The 22,500-nt window shown below is 41.9% G+C and overlaps 1 protein-coding gene and 1 pseudogene across 4 annotated transcripts in view; one reads left to right on the top strand and one right to left on the bottom strand.

Annotated features, from left to right (window-relative positions):
• Positions 1 to 22,500, bottom strand: part of DIP2B (DIP2 acetate--CoA ligase B (putative)) — a 213,236-nt gene that overhangs the window by 98,041 nt on the left and 92,695 nt on the right. For all 4 annotated transcript variants that reach the window (XM_045801065.2, XM_045801067.2, XM_045801066.2 and 1 more), the window contains exon 2: positions 14,006 to 14,077. In XM_045801065.2, coding sequence (XP_045657021.1) covers positions 14,006 to 14,077 — 72 coding nt within the window. The remainder of the gene's footprint in view (positions 1 to 14,005; positions 14,078 to 22,500) is intronic.
• LOC123794660 (large ribosomal subunit protein P1 pseudogene) lies at positions 2,165 to 3,740 on the top strand (annotated as a pseudogene).

The following is a 22,500-nucleotide window of genomic DNA, read 5'->3' as shown; positions in this document are numbered from 1 at the left end:
CCCCCACCCCCAGTTGCTGAGAGCCTGCCTTAGAAGGATAGGTGATTAACCTCACTGGCTGGGGAAAGGGAGGAAAGAATGAGAGAGAGTGTTCGCATTTGGAGTCTGGAAAAGGGGCCACCTGCCTGATTCCTAGGGATGGATTCTGGGAGAAAGGGGAGTGAGAGGTTCTGGGTCTGTGAAGTGGCAGGTGCCTGAACAGATCCTGACCCAGAGCTTCCCGGGCCACCTCGCATCAGGAAAATGGCTGAGCATGCAGCTGAAAGAGTACAATACCAAGAGCTCTGCCATGAGAATTCAAGAGGGCTACCTTGGCTGGGCTGAGCAGAGACTGGGCTCCTCGTCCAGGAAGCACGCTTAGCAGCCGGTTGGTACCACTGGTCACCAGGTGAGGACCAGTATTAAGTACCCCATGAGGCACTGAAAAGCAGCAGCAGACTATGGGGTGCTTCCCTTTTGGGTGTGTAAGCTGCACTGACCACCTCTCATTCTGCTCTAGCTATGTCCCAAGGGGTTCTTGAACAATTCAGAGAAGCCCCCCGAGGAAGATAGTGGACTTCCCTCTGATAAGGAATGTGGGAATAGATATGACTGCAATGTGCGTGCACTCCAGACTATAATACTATCCCAACCTAGCAAATGAAAGCACAGAACTGGGACTGGAATACAAAATTCCATGTTCTTTCCATTAGGATATGATCCTCACTCGGGAAGGAACTTTTAAATCAAAATGGAATAAAATAAAATACATGCCACCTCCACCCCTTCACACACACAAAGAGACATGCTGCCTACTTATTATTTATACAGTTGGAAATGTTCTGGAGCATTCCAAAATGCCATACCTGATTTCAATAGCTGGTTTCATTTTTTTTTTAAGATTATTTATTTATTTATTTATTTATTTATTTGACAGAAAGAGAGACAGCCAGCGAGAGAGGAAACACAAGTAGGGGGAGTGGGAGAGGAAGAAGCAGGCTCCCAGTAGAGGAGCCTGATGTGGGGCTCAATCCCCGAACGCTGGGATCACGCCCTGAGCCGAAGGCAGACACCCAACGACTGAGCCACCCAGGTGCCCCAAAAAGCTGGTTTTAAGTTCATGTCCCTTTGAATTTCCACAGTTCGTTGTTGAGAAGTCTCTTACAATGCTTAGGTTTACTGTCTCTTTTATAATCCTCATTTGTATACCTGTCTTATCTCCCCTACTGCTGTATAAATAACTTGAGGTCAGAGTCTGGTCTTAACTCATCTTGTATCTCCTACAGTAACCAGCTCTGGGTCTCACAGTGTAGGCACCCACAATTTTGGCTAAAAGAAATAATTAAGATCTTGTCTGTCTCCTCAGCTCCACCAGTGATAGTGAGTGACTGGTAAAAACAAAGACAAAAATGGAGAGATACCAATTTAAAGGGCACGGTCAAAAGCTAATCTGAAAAGCCTGCTTATTTGTGTATCTCTAAGCTATGCAAGTTTTATGCAAAAAAAAAAAAAAAGTCCCTTTCATGATTTTCATACTTAGGCACAGTCACTAGGAAAAACAGGGTGGTGAACTGATGGTTACCAGACAGGAGGTGGGGGGGGGTGGGTGAAATAGGTGATGGGGTTTAAGGAGTGCACCTGGCGTGATGAGCACTGAGTGATCAATATAAAAACCAAAAAAAAAAAAAAAAAAAAGGAAAGGAAAATAGGGTCACAGACTATCCTCAAGAGAGGTTATCAGAGGCTTCAGAGGACCGCATACAACACAAGGTTTTCTTTGGTCGTATACAGGCTTGCACAATCTCAAAGGCAGGGCCAAACGGAAAAGAACAGTGCTGAAAGGGGTGTGGAGCCACTGGCAAAGGCAGCATGTGGATGCAGACTGGAAGACCGGTGAGCAAATACCCTCCAGCAAAATAAGCAGCCACCAGAAAAGAAATCCAAGTTTGGGGAAAACCTCTGGGTCACTAGAGCGTCTTACCAGGACAAGCTAGAGAATGTCAACATATGACTGAATTCATAAACTGAAAGGTCTTATCCTTAAAAGGGCAGTAGGTGAGGAACTGGGGAAAAAATAATGTGCAAACCTAGGCCAAGAAGGAACATGGAAAAGGTGAGAGTCTATTCTAAAGCAGGAGACAAACACAATTAAATGAAGTGAAAGAGAGTGGGACAAAGGGTAAGGATGAAGAAGAAAAACAAATACACAAAGGTTGCAGACAATCTCAAATACATGAAGACAGGATGGACTGCTTACACCAATGCCATCAAAAACAGAAGCTGTAAGTAATGTCCTAAAACAAGAGACATGGGCCCCAAAGAAGATGCCACTACCGATTGAGGCTACTTATCTATTTATTTTTAGGGGGAGTGAGCGGAGAGGCAGAGAGAGAGAGAGAGAATCTTAAGCAGGCTCAATGCCCAGTGCAGAGCCCCACACAGAGCCTGACCTCACAACACTGAGATCATAACCTGAACTGAAATCAAGAGTCGGATGCTTAACCAACTGAGCCACCCAGGCGCCCCTTCAAGGGCAATAATTACATACATATATATATATATATGTATTTTTTTTTTTTTTGAAAAAGAATGAGTGCGAGAGTGAAAGCAAGACAGAAAGAGAACTAGACTCCCCAAGGAGCAGAGAGCCCAATGCGGGGCTCGATCCCAAGACCCTGAGATCATGACCTGAGCCGAAGGCAGACGCTTAACTGACCGAGCAACCCAGGAGCCTCAAGAGCAATTTTAAATGGTAAAGAGTTGCCAAACGGAACTGAGTAGGTCTCTTCTCAGACCCACCTGAAGGAGGGAAGCCTCCCAGTTTGAACTCATGAATCAGGCTGTTTTGGAGGCCATATGATCAGCTTGCTCGTGAACAGCAAAAAATGAGGTACTAAGGTCTTTGAGATCTTTTAGTTCGGTAGAAATTATCTTTGTACAAATTTTGAATAAGCTTCCATAGAAATGTTAGGATAAAGAAGTTTGAGTAAACATGGCAGAATGAACACTTCCATCTATCCCTGCTCCTCCCCAAGATGCCACCAGAATGACGATGAAGGCCTGTAGCAGAACAGGAAAACAAACAGTTCAGATGTGCACGAAGAGAGACAGCACCATTCTGTTTCTACGAAAAGAATAATAAAGTGATGGAGAATTCTGAAAAAAGGGAAAAAAATGTAATCCTAGTAAAGCAAACAGCTTAGCTGTGAACAATATTTACATAATCATAACGTAAGCACTGAGTTTCCTCAGCGCCTGCTAAGGTGCTCAGTCCTTCCAAGGACGCTAAGACCGCATTCGGGCGAGGCTCTCACTTCACTGGGGGACTCGCAGCACGCGGGCAGCGTCCGCTCAGCACTCGCCGGCACGTGGTCTTGGTCTTGGGGCTCGCCTGCATCTACCAGGCCCTCATCCTGCACACTAAGAGGTGATGGTCATGGAGAATAAGATCCAGGCCCTCATTAAAGCAGCGGGTGTGAATGCTGAACCTTTCGGGCGGGGCTGGTTTGAACGGCCCTGGCCAATGTCAACATCCGGAGCCTCATCTGTACCGCAGGGGCTCGTGGACCTGCGTCAGCCCTGGTGCTACGGCTGCAGGAGGTCCTGCTCCCTCTACCAGGGCTGTCCCAGCTGAGGAGAAGAAAGTGGAAGCAAAGAAAGAATCAGAGGAGTCTGAGGACGACATGGGCTTTGGTCTTTTTGACTAAACCTCTTCTGTAACCTGTTCAATAAAAAGCTGAACACTTAAAAAAAAAAAAAAAGTAAGGGGCACCTGGGTGGCTCAGTCGGTTAAGCATCTGCCTCTGGCTCAGGAACGTGGGATGGAGCCCCTCAGTGGGCTCTCTACTCAGGGGGGAGCCTGCTTCTCCCTCTCTCTCTGCCCCTCCCCCTGTTTGTGCGCATGCTCTCCCTCTAATAGATGAGTAAAATCTTTTTTTTTTAAATGTAAGCACTGAATGCTGACTTAACAAAAGTAACATATTAAGCATACAACCTAGAATGAGTATGAGATGGGAGATGTGAAGGAACAGGTAAAGGGGAAAAGAGAGTGCATGGCGTCTATGTGGTTGAGGGAGGAATATGTAAGAGAGAAAGATTCTAATCTTTTCTAGTAGGAAATAAATACTGCCTCAAATTGGGGGGAAAAACAGTCCAGAAATAGTGGTAAAAATGTTACCTAGGAACACAGGTAAATGCCAGAATAAACAGTGAAAGGAGCTGAAAGAATCCATCTCTAAGGAAGAAGACACTGCCCATTTTTGTTGTTGTTACAAACCCTGTAGTCTCATTTGACTATTTAAAACAGATTCATTAATTTCATTTAAAAATAAAAATTAAATAAATACAAATGCCAAATCTCAGATGAGAACCAAAATACTCTACACAGTCTCCTGGAGTTGTAGCACGTCTAAATGAAAAGATTTATTGAGGGTGGAGACAAGCTGCCAGCATCATCACTCTCCAATCTGTACTGTAATCTGTTTCTTTCATTACCCAACACTTTCATCTTCACAGACGTTTACTGAAAGAGATACTGGAAATTCTAAATGTCCTTTCTGTTCAGTTCCACAAACACTTCTAGAATGTCTACTATATGTCAGGCCCTCATGCTAGAAACTGGGGACAGGAAGAACAAAAATAATAATGAAAAAAGAATTTTCCTGATTTCAAAGACCTTAAGACTCTAGTAGGAGAGTAAGACACATGAATAAACCATAATCCATGGGACAGTCTGAGAGAATTTTTTAAAAATGCAGCTCAGATAATGGGAGTGGGGGCTGTTTTTGATAGGGCTGATCAAGGAAGGCTTCTCTGTCCTAGCTGAGCAAACCCCTAACAGAGTGAGGGAGCAAGCCGGGGTGGGGTGAGGGTGCAGAATGTCCCAGGCAGACTCAACAGCCTTGTCCAGTGCTGTCTCCCGGTGTCTCAACAATGCCTGGAACCCTGGATGCACTTAGTAAATATGTGTTGTCCGGAGTTTCTGTCAGTAACCCCATATCATTAGAACAAACTCTTTTCTATTGAAACTAGCTGAAATATCAGTTACTCGTATCCAAAGTATCTTAACTTAAAGACTAGACCTGGGATTAGCAGAGGGAAACTGCCTCCCTACATAAAACTGTCGGTTTTTCTACAACTCTGAGAGTGGGCAAGAATGACTAATTCACAGAGGAGTTAGAACACATGTGGTTTGAAATTTCAATTCTTTGGACCCTGCCAAAAGAGAGTTAATTTCTGGCCCCCTCCTCCTGAACATCTTGCTAACTGAGGTGTGTGAGAAGCTCTATACCCAGGCCCCAGTAGTCTCCATACTGAAAGATGTGCTGTGGGCCATTCCTTTGAGAGAGGCCATGGCTCAGAATGAGTAGGAGATGTGAACCTGCCAAAGCTTCATTTCTCCCACGACTCTCAATGTGCGAGCTTCTTGAGTCCCCGAGTGTGATTTTAACCTTTATCAAGGTACATATTTTTCACACGGCATGGTTCTTCGTTTACCAGATAAAAATCTGGTTTGTGTTTAAAGAAACAACAATCAGTCCCAATGCTGGGAGACTGGAGTAATTTGACACGTCACATTTTTGTCCCAGTGACTTTAGAACCTAAGCCCGTGACGCCACTGATTAAGCTATGCTTTTTATTAACCAACACTGTCCTTAGTTTCTACCACTTAATTTCCAAGTATTTTCTTCAACCTTGTGCTCTTGCACATTTCTCCATTCTCCTGCTACACTGTTAAATTTTTTAAGTCTTATTTGAGGAAAGAAATCGAAAATACATGTAAATATGCAATCCAAGATAATTTCAACTCCAAATAAATTCCATACCAAAATCATTCACCGGGGTGCCTGACTGGCTCAGTCAGTAGAGCACGCGACTCTTGAACTCAGGGTCATGAGTTCAAGCTCCACACTGGCTGTAAAGATCACTTAAATAAACAAAAATCCGGGGTGCCTGGGTGGCACAGCGGTTAAGCGTCTGCCTTCGGCTCAGGGCGTGATCCCGGCGTTATGGGATCGGGCCCCGCATCAGGCTCCTCTGCTATGAGCCTGCTTCTTCCTCCCCCACTCCCCCTGCTTGTGTTCCCTCTCTCGCTGGCTGTCTCTATCTCTGTCAAATAAATAAATAAAATCTTTAAAATAAATAAATAAATAAATAAATAAATAAATAAATAAACAAAAATCCTTTAAACAAGAATCAATCGCTGAACTTTTAGATAAGCATGTGCACATAATTGTTCTAGTAGTACAATGCTGCAAGCAGTATTAATTTTTTTACTTCAAAGGAGATTAGTGAAGAACGCCACTTTTAAACACTACAATTAGCCACCTTCACAGTGAAGCTTCTCACCATTAGATGGATGAAATCTAATAAAGAGAAAGAGCTCAGAAGAAGTTATCTTTCCAAAAGGAAAACTTAGAAAATTCTTACTGAAAGCATTAAAATAACTTATTTCATTTAATTCTATATCAGACATTAATATAATTTAGTAAGTTTAAAACTTGCATTCCAATGGTCTTAAAAAAATCAAACTAAATGCTTTCTTCAAAATCTACAGAGATATATGGGGTAAATATTCCAAGGGGTAATCTCTTCTTTTGCCCTACAACCAACCCCATTTTGGGAAAGACATGAACGGATTCAAGATCAGAGGTAGGCAAAGTGGTAAACACAAGTGGAGGGAATCCCCCACTAAGAAACCCTCTCTAACATATGTAACTACTATAGGATGGACTTTAGGAAAAAGGAAATTAAACTGTGAGGAAGGACTGAGATGTATGAAGAAATAGGGAGCAAAGAACAGATATTAAGTATCATTAGCTACATAACAATAACTGATAATGGAGGAGGTATGTAAACAAGGTCGTACTAAAATGTAAGATAGAGAGTAACAGTAGTCGATATTGAAGCACTTTTAAAGTACCTGTATTGTTTGGGAGGAGAATTAAGATGTCTAATAATCTAGACAGTTTAGATTGTTTAAAAAGCCTGAGGATAAAAACACCACAGGGACAAAGACAGTTACTCATGATAAAAAGAACAATTTACAAAGAAAGACATAGTAATTCTTACTTCCTGTATTATCTAGTAACATCACTTTTTTTTAAGATTTTATTTATGAGAGAGAGAGAGAGAGAGAGAGAGCGAGCATGCTCGTGCAGGAGAGAGCACAAGCCAGAGGGAGAGGCAGAGGGAGAGGGAGAAGCAAACTTCCTGAGTGGGAATCCTGACATGGGGCTCCATCCCAGGATCCTGGGATCGGGACCTGAGCTGAAGGTGGACTTTAACCAACTGAGCCACCCAGATGCCTCTAACATCACTTTTCTTTTTTGACTTTGTAAACTTATTTATTTCTATTTTATTGTATTTTTATTTTACTTTTTTCCTCACAATAAGTGTGCTCTTTAATCCACATCCCTTATTTCTCCCTTCCCCCCCACCCCCTGGTAGCCATCAGTTTGTTCTCTATAGTTAAAAGCCTGTTTCTTGCTTTGTGTGTGTCTCTTTTTTTCCTTTGCTGATTTGTTTCTTAAATTCCACACAAATGAGATCATATGGTATTTGTCTTTCTCTGACTGATTTCACGTAGCAGTATACTCTCTAGCTCCATCCACGTTGTTGCAAGTGGCAAGTTTCTATTCTTTTTATGGTTGAATAATATTCCTCTTCTTTATCCATTCATCTATCGCTAGACACTTAGGCTGCTTCCATAGTTTGGCTATTGTAAATAATGCTGCAATAAACATAGGGGTACATGTATCCCTTTGAATTAGTGTTTTTGTATATTTTGGGTAAATACCCAGTAGTGTGATTCCTGGATCCTAGGGTAGTTCTATTTTTAGTTTTTTGAGGAAAACTCCACGCTGTTTTCCACAAGGGCTGCATCAATTTGCATTCCTACAAACAATGCAAGAGGATTCCCCTTTCTCCACATCCTCTCCAACACCTGTTGTTTCCTGTGTTTTTGATTTTAGCCATTCTGACAGGTGTGAGGTGATAGCTTATTGTGGTTTTGAGTTATATTTCCCTGATGATGAGTGATGTTGAGCATCTTCTCATGTGTCTGCTGACCACCTGGATGTCTTCTTTGGAAAAATGTCTATTCATGTCTTCTGCCCATTTTTAATTGGATTATTTGGCTTTGGGGTATTGGGTTGTAGCAGTGCTTTCTATATTTTGGATACTAAACCTTTCTCAGATATGTCATTTGCAAATACCTTCTCCCATTCAGTAGGTTACCTTTTAGTTTTGTTGACTGTTTCCTTCACTGTGCAAAAACTTTTTATTTTGCTATAGTCCCAATAGTTTATTTTTGCTTTCATTTTCCTTGTATCAGGAGACATACCTAGAAAAATGTTACTATGACCAACATCAGAGAGATTACTGCCCGTGCTCTCTTCAAGGATTTTTATGGTTTCAGCTCACATTTAGGTCTTTAATCCATTTTGAATTTATTTTTATGCATGGTGAAAGAAAGTGGTCCAAATGCACTCTTTTGCATCTTGCTGTCCAGTCTTTCCAATGCCATTGTTGAAGATACTTTTTCCAAAGAAGACTTTTTAAAATTATATTTTCAGTTCTCGTGTGTTGAAGATTAACCGACCATGTAATTGTGGGTTTATTTCTGGGTTTTCTGTTCTATTCCTTTGATCTATGTATCTATTTTTATGCCAGTACCATACTGTCTTAATTACTACTGCTCTGTAATATAACCTGAAATCTGAACTATGATACTTCCACAGTTTTTCTTTTTCGAGATTGCTTTGACTAATCAAGGTCTTCTGTGGTTCCATACAAATTTTAGGATTGTTTTCCAGTGCTGTGAAAAATGCTGTTGGTATTTTTAATAGGGACTGCATTAACTCTATAGATTGCTCTAACAAAATTTTTTCTTCCAGCCCATGAGCATGGAATATCTTTCCATATCTTTGTATCGTTTGAATTTCTTTCATCAGTGTTTTATAGTTTTCAGAGTACAGGTCTTTTACCTCTTTGATTAAGTTTATTCCTAGATATTTTATTGGTTTTGTGCAATTATAAATGGGATTGTTTTCCTAACTTCCTAATTTTCACTTTCTGCTGCTCCATTATTAGTGTATAGAAATGCAACAGATTTGTACACATTGATTTTGTATCCTACTCATTTATCAGTTCTAGCAGTTTTTTGGTGGAGTCTTGAGGGTTTTCTATATATAGTATCATGTCATCTGTGAGCAGTGAGAGTTTTACTTCTTCCTTACCAATTTGGATTCCTTTTATTTCTTTATGTTGTCTGATTGCTGTGGCTAGGACTTTGGAAAAATGTCTATTCATGTCTTCTGCCCATTTTTAATTGGATTATTTGGCTTATTATATTATTTTATATTATATATTATATTATATTATTATAGTATTAAGTTGAATAAAAGTGGTGAGAGTGGACAGCCTTGTCTTGTTCCTAGTAATAGCACTTTAAAACATATAAAGCAAAACTTGACAGAACTACAAGGAAAACTGATAAACACATGGTCATGAAACAGATTTTTTAACACATTTCTACCAGAAATGATAGATCAAATAGTCAAAAAGTCACTAAGAATAGAAAAGATCTGAAAAACACAATTAACTATTTTGAATTAATGGGCCAAAACCATACATTCAACAAATAAAACACAAATAGATGAGTTACGGAAATCCTAGGCACGTCTTAACAAATAACAAAGACTTGCTTTGTACAGGCATGTTGTGTGACCGCAGTGAAATTAAGAAATACTTAAGAAAGAAGGCTGAAGAAAATCTAAACATCCAACTCAGGAAATTTAGAAAGAATACAGAAGAGTAAACAGAGTTTAAGGAAGGAAATCCATATAGAAGCTGAAAATATTAAGCCAGAAAACAAAGACATACTTAAAAAGGTTCAACAAATGTGGCGCCTGGGTGGCGCAGTCGGTTGGGCATCGGACTCTGGTTTCAGCTCAGGACCATCAATCAAGCCCCGCATCAAGCCCCGCACCCGGCTCCGCGCTGAGCACAGAGTCTGCTTGAGATTCCCTCTCCCTCTGCCCTTCCTTCCTATGCTCTCTCTCTCTCTCAAATAAGTAAATAAATCTTTAAAAAAAAAGGTTCAACAAAATCAAAAGCTTATTCTTTGATAAGACAAACTTCTGGGAAGACTCATCAAAAGAAAAAAGAGTTACAAGTAGACAACGTAAACAAGAGGCTTTAAAAATAAAGCGAGCCTTGGGAATAACAAAATAGATGATTTCCTAGAAAGAAATTAAACTTGCCAAAAAGGAAGAAACAGAAAACTGATTGAACTTGGGGACAGACAAGAGATGGGGAATAAAGGACACGCTGAGGATGATTTTTAAGTCTCCAACCCTGGTGGGGTTTTCAGATGTGGCTTTGACGTACTCGGAAGGAGAAAACTAGAAGAAAAGTACAAGAGCAAGCTGGATGTCACTGTAGCTGGATTTTGTTTTTATTTTCTGTTTTGCACGTGTGCATGTTGGCAGCGGGGGTAGGGGTGGTGTATGGAAGTCATCAATTTCCTGCGTATGTTGAAAAGGAGGCCCCTTTAAGTTATGTCAATGGAAATGTTAAGTGTTCAGTTGGGTCTCGGGTCAGGAGCTTAGGACAGATTTGAGGTGAAGATACGTATTTTGGAGTTACCTGTGTTTAAAAGATAATTAAAGCCACAGGTATGGCTGAAATGCTTGTAGCGCGATAGAGCATTGGTTCTCAAAGTGTGGTGTCTGGATCAGCAACCTCAACACCACCTGGGATTTAACAGAAATGCAAATTCCCAGGCCCCACCCTGGACTTCTTGAATCAGACACCCTGAGAATGGGGTCCTTCAATTTGTAGACTGACAAGCCCTCCAGTGATTGTGATGCAGGCTGCAATCTGTGAGTTACTGCTACAGAGTGAGACATCAAGAGGGCTTGGGGCCTTGCCCTGCGTACTCCAACACTTAACAGAGACCGAGTCTGCCAAGATGGCCAGGAGCAACAGAAAGAGGAGAGCAAGAAAATGAAGAGAGAGTTTCAAAGGAGTGTTTCAAGAGGTAGAGGGTCAACTTCTTCTGTGATGTCACTTAAAATAGTCCTAGAAGGGACTGGAACGGGCTGAGAATTGAGCAGGAGTTGAGAAAATAGAGACAGTAAGTATAGACAGCTCAGAGCAGTTTGATCATAAAGGGAAGCAGAGGGGGTGAAGATGGAAGAGGCCGACAAGGGAGGATTTTTTTTTTAACAGAACAGTAACAAGCATGATGGCCTGCTGAGGGAAGAATCTGGGTGAAAGGGACAGACGGAGTGTACGAGACAGGAACTGACAGCGACAGCAAGGGCACACTTAAGGGACAGAGCTGCTGTCTGCACCAGCAGAGGGAGCGTCTTCTCACTTACAATCTTGGAATTGCTAGACACGATAATAATAAAAAGCAGACCAACTTTTTGTTGGCTTTATTATTGTTGTGTGTGTGGTTTTTTTTTTTTTAAGATTTTATTTATTTGACAGGGAGAGAGACAGAGTGTGTGCACAAGCAAGGGGAGCGGCAGAGGGAGAGGGATGAGCAGGGTCCCTGCTGAGCAGGGAGCCCAATGCGGGGCTCCATCCCAGGATACTGGGATCACGCCCTGAGCCAAAGGCAGACGCTTAACCGCTGTGCCACCCGGGCGCTCCTATTATTGCTTTTTTAATTGTTACAGATACCGCATCCCTTATTGCCTATACCAGGGGCAGCCCACTCCCACTGCCCTGTCCCCGGTGTTACCGGAGGATAATATGAAGTTTCTGAAAACGGAAGAGGAAATGGGATCCAAAGCACAAGCGGAATGACTGGTCTTGGATAAGGGAACAGATTACCTTTTTAACCAGAAGGAAGGAGGGTAAACATGATGGGCACAGATGGAACAAGCCTGTTTGGAAGCAGGAAGCTGAAGGAGCTACCCTCAAATGGCTCCTATCTTCCCCGTGAGGTCATCTGCAAGACTCTTCCTACTGTGAGAAGGCTATGTTCCATTCTCTTGGCCTACCTCAATTAAATGTCTGATTCGTACTCACTGAACAAACTTCTGTTTGTGATTTGGCTCCCCCTGTAGGCCTACCCATGGGGCAAGAATGTGCTGACCAAACAGACTTCAGTATGTCTCAGTGGTTTCTCATAGTAAACTGATAAACTGCTATTTTTTTTTTAAGGTTTTATCTATTTGGGTGCCTGGGAGGCTCAGTCTGTTAAGCATCTGCCTTCGGCTCAGGTCACGATCCCAGGGGCCTGGGATCAAGTCCCATATTGGGCTCCCTGCTCAGCAGGGAGTCTGCTTCTCCTTCTCCCTCTGCCCTTCCCCTCCTCTCTCCCTCTTAAATAAATAAATAAAATCTTTAAAAAAAAAAAGATTTTTATTTATTTATTTGAGAGAGACAGAGAGAGAGGACAGGAGTATAGAGGAGTTACAGAGGGAGACGGAAAAACAGACTACTTGCTGAGCAGGGAGCCCAACTCGGGGCTTGATCCCAGGATCCAGGGACCATGACCTGAGCTGAAGGCAGAAGATGCTTAACCCTACTGGGCCACCTAGGTGACCCGATAAACTGATTTTTGGAACATGATTTGGCTTCTATGTAGCTTGGCTACAGACAACAGATCACAGTCCTTTTTTATATTGAGTCCTATTTCTTGGTCCTATTTCTTATTGAGTTATTGTCTCAGGATCCGATTGCTTTTGCATGAAGTCATAAAGTAAATCTCTGACCCTACAGAGGCATGGGCCAGATCCACATTTAAGCAGCCAGAGTACTCCTCATCTCCGTCATGCCTTGCTCAGCAAATGCTGGCTTTTCATTAGCTGTCAGTGGCCCAATTTCTACCTCTTCTTTCCCAATTCCTTTTGACATCTGTCTGTTCATTAAGATATTTTAAATTGGCTGTCACTACACTGATCTACTAGTTTTTGTAGGGAGGAATTTCCAAGAATAATATAGGAAATAAAATAAGGACCTCAGGGAAATATATTGGTATGTCACCATTATTCATTTTCTTATTCTATTATGTAGAATATGTCCTTCAGTTTGTAGACTGACAAGCCCTCCAGTGATTGTGATGCAGGCTGCAATCTGTGAGTTACTGCTAGAGAGTGAGACATCAAGAGGGCTTGGGGCCTTGCCCTGCGTACTCCAACACTTAACAGAGACCGAGTCTGCCAATTTTTTGTATTTACAGTATTTACAGACCATATACCCTGTGCAAGGCTTAATATTAGAACTATGGGGAATACCAAGTCCTCAAGGTATTTACAACCCAGAAATAAAAGCAATTAGCTCCACGAAGAACAGACTTGAGGAAATGGGACTTTGATTGCAAGGGTGAAATTAGAAATAAAGAAAAAATTCCTTATAGTAAAAGTGATTAAAGCAGAAACAGGCTATCAAAGGAAATGCTCAAATCCGAGTAACTTTAAAAAAATATGATGACTTAGAGACAGACAGCCTTGCCTACAGGCAAAGGTTACAGCAAGCCCTCTGGAATTAAGCACACAATGACTCAGGACTTTCTGACACATGAGGAACCCACCAGTCTCTTTGCAGAAGGAATAAGGCAATCAATAGAAAAGGTTATGAGGTCTCTTACCCCCAAATCCTCGGGTACTGCAACCCTTGAGTTGCCTTGCAATACTTTATCTGTCCCTCCATCTGATCTTGATGCCCTTGCTCCTCTCCACCACAGTTGTGCTCAGGCATAATTAAGATGCAGTTTTTCCATGACCTGGAATTTTCTACCATTGAGTCATGCCAGCTATGCACATACACGCTACCACCCAAGCTCTGTGTAAATGATTTGATGACTTAGGTGTTTTAAAAGTGCCTAGCACACAGCAGATGCTCAATTAAGATTCATTTCCTCCTTTCCTTCCTTCCGTTTTTCTCTCTCCCCTGGTGAGGAAGGGAGGGAAAAAAAACAGGAACCAACAAAAGACAGATCTTCCGTAAGACAGCATTCTTTGGGGTAAAAATACTGAAAAGTTTTAAACCACTTCTCGTTGCCTACCTTGTGTCTGCGGGATGTAGGGAGACAGCAGTTTTGACCTTTTCTTTTCGTATCCCTTCTGTGTGATATCCCCTAAAATAGCAAGAAACAGAAATAGGTTATGCATTATTCTTACTCTGTGGTTGTTCACTGTAAAAATAAAATTAATTACAGAGTGTTATAGAATTACCACATAGAGAGTAGGGGAAAAATGTAGAGTTCTTTGCCAAGGACTTTGCTATGTGTGATTTCCCACAGTCTTGGAGCTGACTTCTTGTGGAAAATTGTAGGGCTTGTCTCCACACCAAGCCAGCAGGGCAATATGCTGCATACCATGTCAGAGGTTCCCGAGTTCCTAGGCGCCCCTCGTTTCCCTGGTATTTTCGACAGACCAAAACGGAATGCTGCAAGGCTGACAGACAAATGATCTCTCCAAAGTCTCAGTTTGACCACATGAACGCGGCTGACACAGGAGGTACTCAACTATATTGCTATATGGGACCACTTACAATCAAAAGTCTAGTTCAGGGGAGAAGTCGAGTTCAGGCACTGGGGTGGGATACCTGAAAGGTCTTTCTGCATCCGAGTACCTATGCTCGAACCAGGGCTGGAATTCCCATATCCTCTCCCCTTGGTTCACTGGCTTGTATTATTTATGTACCTAGATGTCTTTTTCACAAGGTTAAATTTAAAAAAGTATACATAAAGCACAGAAAGTACACATGCAACAAATGCAGTAGGAGTAAACTGATGAACAGAGGGCAAAAAAATGTGTAGTTGAAGTGCCAAGAACTATGCTAGGTACTAAAGAAAAGGTAGCTAATGAATGGGTAGAGAGCAGGGTGAAGAGGAACAGGAAACGCAGGAGAACAAAAGTTCATTCAAGGGAGAATGAGTAATTCAAAGCTGGGGGAATAAATATATGTTGTGAGTTGACATGGTAGAGCACTGTTTTCTAAAAAAAGAATTTTTTTTTTTAATTCAGAGAAAACTTTAAAGTCAAAATTTAGCACAAAAAGTAAGTTATATATTAAAATTTCCAACACTGATGAACAGAGATTTGAAACCAAGGGTGGTGAATGTCAGTTGCTGTTAGCCTCAGCACGGGACTGATGGAGTAGAGGGTGGGGAGGTAGCAGGGCTCACTGAGGGACTTAAGCAGGGAAGTGACACTCACAGACGGTGGAGTTCAGCAAGTTAGTTCACTCTTTCTGGGGAGAATGGGACCAAGGGTAGAGGCCAGAGAGACTACCTGTTACCCCAGTGCTACTACAATGATCTGGACAAGTTAGTAGTAGCCTAAATTAAAGACAGGGGTAGAAGGGATGAGAAGAAATGAACGCATTAAGAGAGACATTTGGGAGAAACAGTGGACAGGATCTGGTGACTGGACGGATATGGGTGAGAAGGTTTCTGGCAGAAGGTGATACTATAACATGAGAGAGAAACACAGTAAGAAGCGCAAGTTTGGTGGGTTGAAGAAGTTGAGTTTAGGAAAGGCCCATGAGACACACAGAAGGACATGTCCATTCAACAGCTGGATGTGTGGATCCAGAACTCAGGAAAGAGAGAGAATTTTGGAACCATGAGGATATAACTGAAAAATAAACGGATACAATCTCGTTGGAGTAATTTGGCAATTTCTATCAAAATTTTGATTCAGCAACTGCATTTTTAGGAATTTATTCAATAATAATATTCATAACAGTGCCCAAAAATCAAATAAGAATATTGCCTGACCTATTCTTTGTAATAAAAAAAAAACTGGAAGGAGTCTAGATACTTACATTATAGACCATCTATATATCAGTGGCTTTTAACTGGGGAGTGATTCTGTTCCCAACAGGACAACTGACAATGTCTGAAGATACTTTTGTCACAACTGGAAGAAGGGGTACTACTGGCATCTACGGGATAGAGGCCAGGGATGCTGCTAAGTATCCCGCAATGCACTGGACCGTCACACGATGAAGAATTATCTGGTCCAAAATGTCAAAAGTGTTAAGGATAAGAAACCCTGCTCCTGGGGCGCCTGGGTGGTACAGCGGTTAAGGGTCTGCCTTCGGCTCAGGGCGTGATCCTGGCATTATGGGATCGAGCCCCACATCAGGCTCCTCCGCTGGGAGCCTGCTTCTTCCTCTCCCACTCCCCCTGCTTGTGTTCCCTCTCTCGCTGGCTGTCTCTATCTCTGTCGAATAAATAAATAAAATCTTAAAAAAAAAAAAAAAGAAAGAAAGAAACCCTGGTCTACATAGTAATAGGTTGGTACTCCAAATGTACTGGCATAGGAAGATGTCTAAAATAAATAAAGGGTAAAAGGCAAGTTACAGAACAGTAAGTATAACAGGATCTAATTTTGTAAAAAATAGAAACAGATATGTTTCCATATATACAGAAAATAGTCTGGAATATAATGTATATATACATTAAATTAATGTTTATCCTTTGGGAAATGGAATTATGAGGGGTTTCACTTGTTTTATATACTTTAACAGAGTTTGATTTAAAAAAAAACAAGACTAGATGATTTGCATAATCTCAAAAATAAAGATTTCTTTCAATTAAGATGGTTCTATAGATATGTATTTGTAAACACTAAGATGGTCCTGTCCGTGTGTATATATACAGATATATAAAGACAGGGAAAAGGCAAGATACGAAACAGTTTACATAGCATATTTAATTTTTGGAATAACTATTTTTACACACACACATTTTATACATCAAAGTATTAACCGTGGCTAGCTATGGCTTGCAAGGCTATGGATTTCTTTCAGCTTCTTTTCCTTTTTGCTTGTCTGTATTTTCTCATTTTTCTACAATGAACATCCGTCATTTCAAGAAACAATAAATATTTAAAACTACAATCACAATTACTTACAAGGCCACACAAACTGAACCACAACGGCCCTTCATCTCGGCTTCTCTAGTGAAATAAGAGAAACCTGCAGTGCATTTTTTTGGAAAAAGAAACCAAATCTTGTCAAATTAGTAAACTGAAGAGTTTAGGTAATCTCAAACAATACACACAACTAACCGAGATGTGGGAGCCTACCAAGGAAACACCTCTTAAAAAGAGGAAATCAAGTCTTTTATTGCAGAAAGAAACAATGGCGCATTCTCCTGTCCCATTTCCCACTCACAAGCTTCCCTACTTCCACTGTACACATACAACCCACTCCCCGAAGGGCACAAAGACCACTTCTGCTGGCTCAGAACACATCTGATAAAGTGAAAGGCCTTTTTAAGCTTTCTTCAGGGTTTAGAGTCTCAACCATTTACTGTCAGTAACTGATCGTGGGACAAACTGGTAGAGTTGGTATCTTGGACATTAATCAACTACCATCTCAGGCTTTGAAAAAAGTCCAATTTAGCCATGACAATCAGCTCCGTCAGCTGCATAAATGAACAAAGACATTTAAGGAGACCTAGAAGATGAACTGCAATGAGAACGTGAGGACTATGGTGATGAGCCTTTAAAATGCCCCCCCCCCTTTTCTATGACCACAGGCCCCTGCTCAAAAGTCACCTCCCCTGTGACACCTGCCACCCCTTCATCACGTACCCCTTCACGTCTGCACACACTAGGACAGCACCTGATACATCACTGGTACTTTAATTATTTGTTTATACATCTGTGTCCCTACTAGACTGTGCACTCGAGGGCAGGGATTGTGTCGCGCTCATCTCTGTAGCCCGCCCACAGCCTGGCACCATAGACACTGGTTGAATGAGTGACTGAATGAATTAATAAGGTGGAGGCAGTGTAAGAAGAACAAATCAGAGACATGTGTACTTGGGTGGAAAACCGGAAAAGGGAGGGCTTTACGTTAACAAGGCTGAAAGGCCCAGGGAAAGAAATTTAGTGAACCAAGTTTATTGAAACTGGACAGTGAGACTTCAAAGGTGGCCTGCCTGAAGGGAAGAATACAGTCATAAGATCACTGGGCATTCAAAGCTTCAGGAACTGCCCCAGATATCAATATATGCTTGAGCCAGAGGGCAAGACCAGACGGAAGGAATTCAGTTAGCCCACCAAACCGAATCTGTTATTCCACATCTCCGCCACTGCCCGCCGACAGCCTGTGCTCTCATCATTCTCACCACTGGTAGTTAACCAGTGTTTGCTGCACTAAAGCGACATTTTCCAAACACCCAATTTTTGAGAATCATCTGAGGAACTTGTAAAACTACAAATTGCTGGGGTGCCTGGGTGGCTCAGGCAGTTAAGCGGCTGACTCTTGGTTTCAGTTCAGGTCATGATCTTGGGGTCCTGGGATGGAGTTCCATATTGGGCTCCCTGCTCAGCAGGGAGTCTGCTTCACAATTCTTTCTCTCTGAAAGAAACAGATAAATCTTAAAAAAAAAAAAAAAAATCCCAGGCCCCTCCCATGAAGATTCTGATTCATTAAGTCTGGATTAAGACCCAGCTCCTTCTATTTCTAAACAGTGCCTTCCAATGAGTCTTTAAAAATCAGGCAAGTTTGGAAATGACCCCACTAGAGAATCATGTCTGCAGTGTGCTGGGCGGTTCTGCAAACTTAATGTAGAGGAGGGGAAGAGAAGAGAGGGGAAGGCTGTTGTCTCAGTGGTGACACAGCCTCAAAGGAGAGCACGGAAGGGGCTCACAGACACTCAGTCACACCACAGGCATTCTTAGTCAGAACAGATTTTGTGCCATCTGGCATATAAAACGAAAAGGAGTGCCATAACTATACCTGTATAAAATCTGCATTAAAATGGCACAGATCTAAGTTAAACCTGTTGATCAAGTTTTTTGAGAACTAAACGAATAAAGAAAGGATTAGCCTTCCCCTCCCACTAGGGTAACGCATTTCTCCGCCCACATACACACTTGGAAGGGCAGCCACTTCCAGGGGTCTGCAGCTCCCCGCAGGCGTGGAGGCACCCAGCCTGTAAGAAGATACAGGGATCCACAGGGCTTACGACTGTCCAGTTGCTAGGCACCGCTACAATACTGAATAGCCAAAACCAGAAGAATGGAAAGATACATACATGTGTGAGGCAGAACCTAAAGGAAATATGTTCCCGATCTCCCTCCTCACCTACGCGGGATCAATGAAAGCAGCTTGGCACAGGCAGCCCAGGAATCATCTTGAAGCAGAGTGAAGAGGGGGCTGGAAAGAGGTGTGTGTGAGCCTGCCTCTCAGCAGTGAGAGGAGGAACAGTCCTACAGACCGCTGGGCCGTGAGTGTACTGACACAGATGAGGCGGCACGGTGCTGTGGTTAGCACTTAATAGTTTGTGTCAGAAAGAACTACATCTGGAGCACAGCCTTGCCACTTCCCGTCTTGTTGATTCTAGACAAGTTTTACCTAACCTCTTGGTAAGTCTCGGTTTCCATGTCTGTAAAACAGGTAACGATAACAGCTGTCCTGCTGTTTCTATGGTGATTGAGACTACCTGGAATGGGTCTGGGCTACAGGAAGCACCAATATCAACAAACTTGTAGTGAAAGCCTACTGAAGCCTGCCCTACTGGCCAGGTGGGGCTAGGGGTGGGCAGCTGTGTCGCAGAGAGAGCAGAGGAAGGCAAACAACGTGACCAATGCCCCATAACTGAGTGCTGTGGGAGAGATGCAGCAAATACAGTACGGAACCCAGAGGAAGCACCACGGGCTCTGCCTGGGGAGAGGAAGGAAAGCTTTACAGAGCGGGCGACATTGTGGCTGGGGGTCTGGCCTTTCATCCTAATACCAGAAATACGACATAAACGCCTATGACGGCAGTCACTTAGCGGTTTACTCGTTTTCCTCTGCTGCTGACTGCTCTGCGTGGATATGGCCATGTCTGAGGGTTCCTTTAGGATTTTACCTCCCAGACAGAAGTAGAGCAACACTAAGTAAAGTTCAAAGATGATCTTGTACGGCAGCCTGAGCAGTTAGGTGCTAAATAAACACAGGGCTTGGGAAATTCTGGAGGGTCACCAAGTGGTAGGTATGTACAATCTTGATGGACAAAGAGCAAGGATTACAGTTCCGGCCATAACCTCTTTCTGCTCCAATGGAAATAAAAAGGCATGTGCCACTGCAGCCCTGCCTTAAAGTCCTACCTCTTCGTAGTCAGGGGTGGCAACGGCTTGGGGGACTTTGGAATGTCACAAAAACATTTTTGAGCAATGAATGGATGACACACAGAGTGTTAATGAAACAGTATCTATGTCTTCAAGAAGCTACAGGTCTAAACAAATAATTACAATAAAAGTGACAAGTGCCACACTAGAGATCGTGTCCAAAATTCTAAGGGAACAAAAAATAATTATAATAGTCCAAGAATAAGTAAATCACAGCTCATCGAGGGCTTACTATGTATAACAATCTCTGCTCCAATAGCCTCACAACATCCCAGATAAGGTAATATTATTATCAGTCGCATTTTATAGGTGAGGCTACAGAGTCACAGAAAGTTTAAGCTACTCGTCAATCATGCCTCGTAGGCGCTATGCTTAGGATTCGAATGCAGGCAGTCCTGGCTCCATTTTTTCAGAGGAAAGCTCCAAATTTGGCCTCCAAGAGACTGGGAAGACTTCAGAGAAGTTGCCCTTAGATCGGGTCCTGAAGGATGACTGTCAGGACTGTTCTCAAGCCCACAGCTGTGGAAGAGAATAGCGGACCTGGGGCAACAGAAGGACATAAAAGCTGTAAATTCAATCTCTGAAGAACAGACACTGTCCCTACTGCTGCTCCTCCAGGCCCTGCTGACTGGGGGGTGGGGGGCGCTGCACTGTTGTGCCTCAACATGGGTTCTCCACACACGTGAAGCTGAAGGCTGATATTTAGCTCATGGGTCATCAACTTACTTATTTCTTAATTAAATGCCTCTATATAACACAACCAGCATTCCAACTTTCCAAAATACTCTGATATCAATTCATCTGATTTGCCTAAAAATCCTCTTCAAGAAACAGAAAAGACACTATCTTTACTACAGAACAAAAAACTGAGATGTGAAAAGATAAATGGTTTGCTTAAAGATACACAGCGAGACTAGAATCTGGGTCTCTGGCCTTTTCTTATTGTTCTTTGTCCATTGTTTATTTGTAGGTGGCCCCCAAATCAGACGCAATAGAAGTATAAAACTAATCTATTGTTCATAAAATGAACAACATGAGATAAACAGTTTTTCTGACTCACTCCAAAATATGGATGACTTTCCAGAAGGCATTAAAAATCCACCCCCACCCCACAAGCAGGACCCTGCATGAATTGTCTCTTTAATTATCTTTTAAATGAGACAGCCAACTGTGGAAACCGGGTCCAACTGCAGTTAAAAAACAATCAGCAAAAAGTCATTATACATCATTACTAAGTATGTAGCTAACAGAGAATGTGGCCTTTCTTTTTTGTTAAGGAGCAATTAGGAGGCAAAGAAATGAGAAACTACCAAGAAAAACTTCTAGAGTCATCACCTTCTAATCTATACCTGTATCTACTCACTCCTTCTATCCTCTACTTGTAAATCTTAGACCAGGAAGGTGGTCCATTTTGGCTATGGCTGGAGATGGGGAACTAGGACTGGGGTTATGGCCATTTATACTCCATAAATGTAAATAGACACATACAGACGAAGAGCCAAAAATACAGCTGAGAATGTGAATGAGGTAGATCTTAGCAAAACGTAAAAAGGCAGAGGATGTGGACCCTATCCAGGAGACGCTGGCTAGAAGACCAAGAACAATTTTTATTATTAAATTTTATCATGTTCTCCTTACAACAATTCTATTCAATGAATTACATACACCAGCCACCCATCCTCCAAATATCCTCCTTCTAGAGATGATAAAGATTCACAACAAATACGAATTTTTTTCTAAAAGCACTGTTTTTATTTACAGAATCCTAACCGCTTCAGCTGCAGGAGGAGTGGGAGAAGTTCACAGGCACACAGAACAATGGCCTTACCCCTTAAACCAGCTACAGGGCATTTTGGCTTTTGGCTTTCCCTATTTTTCTTGCTATATCTGAACTGAAAGTTGCCAACAGGATTCTAAAGAATTAAAAACCTTGAATTATTTTTTAAAACTCTTTGTAGTTTCTTTCTACACGTAGGTAGAATTAATCCTATGTTGAGAGAAGAGTGAAAGCTACAATATTTTCAGAGTTTAGCCAAAAATAAATCTCTGTTAAAATACTTCTATCTGTTGAAAGAAAATGAGAATTTTTATTTTAATCTAATTTTTCTTTTGAAAACAAAAACCAGTGGTTCTAAAAGTCTTCAACTGGCAGCCTATAAAAGCTATAGTCTTCTTTTAACTCAAACTTGCTACTCTTACAAAAGACTTTCAAGGAAATTAACTTCAGGACATTCAAACTTCCATTCTCAGATGTCCTCTCACCTCATTTAGGACAATAACTAGACATTTTCCATGTCAAGAACTTGAGAATAAGCCCAGATTGCTTTCTTTCAAAACTCAAATCATAGAATTGTTTTGGCTGCACAGTTCTGTTTTCTAGGTCAAATATATATGACTTCTTACAGATGGTATTTCACCTAAGG

This window comes from Ursus americanus, chromosome 25, assembly GCF_024610735.1.
Source record: "Ursus americanus isolate L20-20 chromosome 25, mUrsAme1.1.p, whole genome shotgun sequence".
In the NCBI taxonomy this organism is placed as follows: domain Eukaryota; kingdom Metazoa; phylum Chordata; class Mammalia; order Carnivora; family Ursidae; genus Ursus; species Ursus americanus.
The sequence above is the reverse complement of the archived record's forward strand: the minus strand, read 5'-3'. Positions and strand labels throughout refer to the sequence as shown.